Source organism: Centruroides sculpturatus, unplaced genomic scaffold (assembly GCF_000671375.1).
Source record: "Centruroides sculpturatus isolate CEXI.00-Female unplaced genomic scaffold, Cexi_2.0 scaffold476, whole genome shotgun sequence".
In the NCBI taxonomy this organism is placed as follows: Eukaryota; Metazoa; Arthropoda; class Arachnida; order Scorpiones; family Buthidae; genus Centruroides; species Centruroides sculpturatus.
Window position 1 is genome coordinate 294515 of NW_019384596.1, and position 4900 is coordinate 299414.

At 32.9% G+C, this 4900-nt stretch overlaps 1 protein-coding gene across 3 annotated transcripts in view; it reads right to left on the reverse strand.

Annotated features, from left to right (window-relative positions):
- Positions 1-4900, reverse strand: part of LOC111624884 (patched domain-containing protein 3-like) — a 16000-nt gene continuing 11100 nt past the window's right edge. For all 3 annotated transcript variants that reach the window (XM_023367859.1, XM_023367860.1, XM_023367861.1), the window contains 4 exons: positions 3784-4081; positions 3339-3671; positions 2851-3271; positions 1-1190 (listed from right to left, as the gene is read on the reverse strand). In XM_023367859.1, coding sequence (XP_023223627.1) covers positions 260-1190; positions 2851-3271; positions 3339-3671; positions 3784-4081 — 1983 coding nt within the window. In that variant the 3' untranslated portion in view covers positions 1-259. The remainder of the gene's footprint in view (positions 1191-2850; positions 3272-3338; positions 3672-3783; positions 4082-4900) is intronic.

The following is a 4900-nucleotide window of genomic DNA, read 5'->3' on the forward strand; positions in this document are numbered from 1 at the left end:
TAAATTATTTAAATATTGTTTTATTAATAACTTGTAAATATACTGTTTGTAAATATCTTACTTAAGTACTTTTTAACTCGTATGAAACCATTATATAATATTTTCAATCAGACATTCACAATTGGTAAAAACAGAACATAAGTATATCAAAATCTTGCATATAAAATCGTTGATCCGTAGATTTTGCCGAAAGTCTTATCACAGGAATGTAAAAAAATTTATGGCCCACATATTTTTTTATAGATGTTTGATACAAACTTTATGTATCTTCATTATTTTGAATAGTATCCTTGCTTTCAATATCACTTTCAGTTTTTCTTAACGAATTCAATTCTTCTGTCTCTTCTAATGTGTTTAGATCCGTGGCTGTAGGCCTATTTTTAGCCTTAAAATAGTATAAATTGTCAGTAAAACTTAATAAAGTGGGTAAAACAACCAACGCGTGAATAGATGCCAAAATCATCACTATAAAAACAATTTTAAAGAAAATAATAAAGGAATAAGATTTCGCAAATATCAAAAAGAATATTCCCAATATAGTACTTGTCGCACCTTGTACTACGGGCATTCCAACAGAAAAGAGTGAATAACGTATTTTCTCTTTACTGGTTGCATAATCGCAAGATAAATACGCGTAAGATATATGCGAAACAAAGTCTACGGAAAATCCTACACACATGATAAGGGACATAAGGGCTAGGGCGTCCAGATTTACATTCCAGTAACTCATTAAACCGATAACACCCACTTCGATGGACACAACCGAAAAAGAAACGAACAGAGCACATTTTATATTCGGTATGAAGGCGAAGAAAGTGATCACCATGATGGCTGCTGCGGATGCCACCGTCTGAATAGAAATATCTCTGACGTATAGGAGTTGTTCTATTATAGGGAATAACAGACTGTATATTATCACAGGGAATTCGCTTTCGTCGGCAATTTTATACAGCTCAATTAACATATTCTTTTCTTGAATGGAGTTACGTATATTTTTAGAATGGACGATAAATCTAGTTGCTACTATATCCGTGTGATTTTCATTGAATATCACATCAGTAGATAATTTTTCAAATATATTAAACCGAAAAAATATCTTCAGTCCTTCGATGAAATCTTGTTTATTCGATATATTATAACCTCTAAAAGATAACCATCCTTGAGGTGACTTTACTACCGTTTTGTAGATTCTGGAAAAGAATATAAAAAATAAAGATTTACATTAATAACTGAGAGAAAAATTTTAAAACAATGTATATTTTTATTTTTAAAAATTGCTGATGTATAATATCAATAGCTACAGTAGGGTGGCCCTAAAGTCCGTGTGAAGTTTTTTAATTCAATAAATAAAGACACGCAATACAAATGTTAAAACGATTCTATAACTTATATTTTGAAGATGTTTATCTGTTGATTTTATCAATGTAGAACGAATTAATTATATTTACGGATCTCGTTAGTGACTTTAAATGGTGACAATCGAAGAGAAAATAATCTGCATGTTTTGACTTACAGTCAATAGCAACCGTTGGGAAAAATCACATCTTTGAAGATGTAATAAATTTTAGAAATTTTATATTAATAAATTGAGAGTTCTATTGAAATCTCTTATTGTGGGCAGTTATCACACACAATCCAGCCAGTCTGTTGTCTCCTATCGTAGATCGATTGCGAGTCTTGACTCCGCCTTACACTCACTGAATAAACGTTTAATAACTTACAACGTGTTGTTAGAAAAGTCAACCAAATCTTAATTGCCTCGGCTACAACTGGGTAAAGGATTTTTGCCCGAAAAATCAGGTCCGCTTAATCGAAGAATCCGTGGGCCCGTTTCATTCTTCTACATCCGGCCACTGGTGGAAGAATGGATAAAAGAGTGGATAAAATCTCAGAACATGGGTTCGCAATTCTCAAACGGACTGGCTACGTGGAGTTTTCCGGGTTTTCTCAACATGTTTAACAAGAAAGTTCTCACGGAAGTTCTCACGGAAGGCACCTTTTCCTTGGCAGATCGCCCACGTTTGCGTTGCCATATCCCTTCTGAGCAAATCATTCTTTCAAACCTCGAACCGTGTGGTGTAAAAACTTTGACAAAGTTCTTCCGTACTTTCAATGTCTTTGGCCATTCCAAGAAAGTGCTTTTTGCTCAGATTTTCGTAGCAGCTGGATCCAGTTGCATAAGCAATATGCTTTATTAGGAGGATAATTTCATCTTTGAATCTGTCTTACATCTAACAAGAAAGTTTTAACCCTACACCCAGAATAGTTTCATTGTGCACCGAAATTGTGCAATTTCCAAAATGAATCCTGCCGGTGCCACCGAATATAATGATTGGCGTATGTAAAATTTTAGAAAGAAGAAACCTTTTACTGAAATATGTATTTAAAAAACAAACTCTTGTAGAAATTAACACATCGAAACTCTTTAATTTAATGTTTCCAAAGATAAGTTTACCGGTACAAGTCGTCAATAGTTTATGTGTTGAACTAACTTTGTGAAGTGTTTGAAACGAAATGAACGTATTTAGCCACCTTTTATATTGTATTATTTCGTTTGGTTGTATATACAGTATGTACTGTACTTTTTTCCCTACTTGGATGAATTATATTTTCAGTAGTACGTTACAAGTGCTCCTTCTTTTTCCAACACTTCGTTTGTCATTTTTGCTGCTAATTAAAGTGAGGGATTTCGAGTCGAAAATCACTTTTATAAAGGAATGTAATACTAATTAAATCATTGAAATAATCTGCTAATAAATTTAGCATTTTGAAAATGCATTTCTGTATTAATAGAAAAAAATATATATAATTTAAAATTATATAATGAGATATTATTTTATTTGTATTTACCTGAGCCACGATTCCGTAAATTCTCTTCCAGCAGAAAATGAAGTGTTTTCAAACTTTTGCAATAGATTTTCTACTTTCTCTTGAATAACAGGATTCGAATAATCTAATGTTTTGTTTATGATAATTTGAATTCGATGAGGATAATCTGTGAAATAACGATAATGCCAATCCATATATTTCCAACCGTACGATTCATATTGAAAGATGTTTCTGTAATCCATTCCTTCTTTGATGCTGTAACATCCATAAATAGAACATCCCAAATAGGTAAAAAACACGAAAAGAACAATACTCTTGGAATGTTTATTGGTCAATAGCTTAGAGAAATAATCACGGAAAAATATCATCGGCCATACTATCTCGCTTCTCTTGTCTGAGTCGTCGCCGTAACAAAATAACGTATAAAGGCGATTCTTGCTGTCTGAAAAAAATATATATACCGTAAGTTTATGACATTTTGCAAGTATTTAGTTAATGAAAAATCATACCCGCTTCTATCTTAGAAACAGTTGGCTGAAATGTTAATGGATGCAATTTTTTCTTTTCTCTGTAACCGCTAAGGGCGAGGCAAGCACCGAAGAAAGTTATCTCGTAAATATAACAAAATAAAATGGAAGTTAAAGCATAAATAGAATAAATTTGAGTAATTTTGAATGGTGTAACTATGCCCACACAGAATGATAAAAAATTAGTCACAGAAGTGAGAGTTATAGATACAGCGGCTTCGGAGAATGTTTCGCCCATTCTCTGTTCTACAGAATTCTTCGAATTTGTTCTCCTCCAACAAGCAATCAAGACAAACGAATCATCGATTCCAATTCCTAAAAAATAAAGTAAAAAATACTGCGATATTATATTTTCAGAAGGAAGAAAATAAAGAGAAACAATGCCGTAAATATATATATAAGAATTAATTTTAAAGACAAAACTTACCTAACATTAGAAATGGTACGGACAACACAACATCTACGTAGGGCACTCCACACATCATGACGAAACCAAAAGACGCCACAACACACAAGGAAGCAGAAATACCACTTGCCAATCCTAACCAGGGTTTACTCACAATCCAATTTGTGCTGAGACACGAAAATATGGAAAAAGAAAACACAATAAATCCTGCACACGAACAAAGTGGTAACACGCTTACGGTGATTTGAGTTAACTCGTCAGCTACCGAGAGTGAAGTGAAGAGAGATAACTCGATATGTTTAAACTTCATCTTTTTCAGCTAGATAAAAAAGAAAATTAAAAAGAAACATATGATATATATTCAGATATTTATAAAAAAAAATTAATTTTATATACAAAATTAATCATTGAAAACTCGATTATTCGAACTTGACGGAACCGGAGGTCTTTCGGATGATCCAGAAACTCGTTTGTTTCTGTGTTTTTGATACATTAAACACTATGAATTTAACGTTTCGGATTTAAGAGTAATAGTGTACGCAGTTACTGTATTTAAGATTAGTTGCAGAGCGTGCCATTAAACTTACAGAACTTATTAAGTAAATTGTTAATACCAGCAAACTTTTCAGAAACAAAAACAAAAAAAAAAAAAACAACTAGACAGAATGAAACAAAATTTTTACAAATAAGCCTTGAAATGTCAGCTGTCAAAATATATAATGACAATATAGTTTAAAATAAAGTTGGCATGTAAAAATACAACTAAACAAGAGAAGAACAAACTATCACACAGGCGTTAATTATGTATAAATATTGTTATACAGTTGTCCCTCTATAGTCCGATGTTTTTTAATCCGACATGCTCAGTAGTCCGACGCACCTCCCATCAAGGTACCCGTCCCCGTTATGTGTCTGCTTGCACAGAAGCATGTTGCAATGTGAATCTCCCCATCCTATTTTTACACAATGACACACATTTCGTGTGTTTTATGTGAGCAGTTCTGTTCGAACAGTTGGAGTAGAGAATATTGTAAGTTATTGCTAGCAAAACAATGCGAAATATGTAATTATTTTCGGTAATCCGGACACTTTTGGTAATCTGACACACCTTTGGTCCCATACCTGTCGGATTATCAAG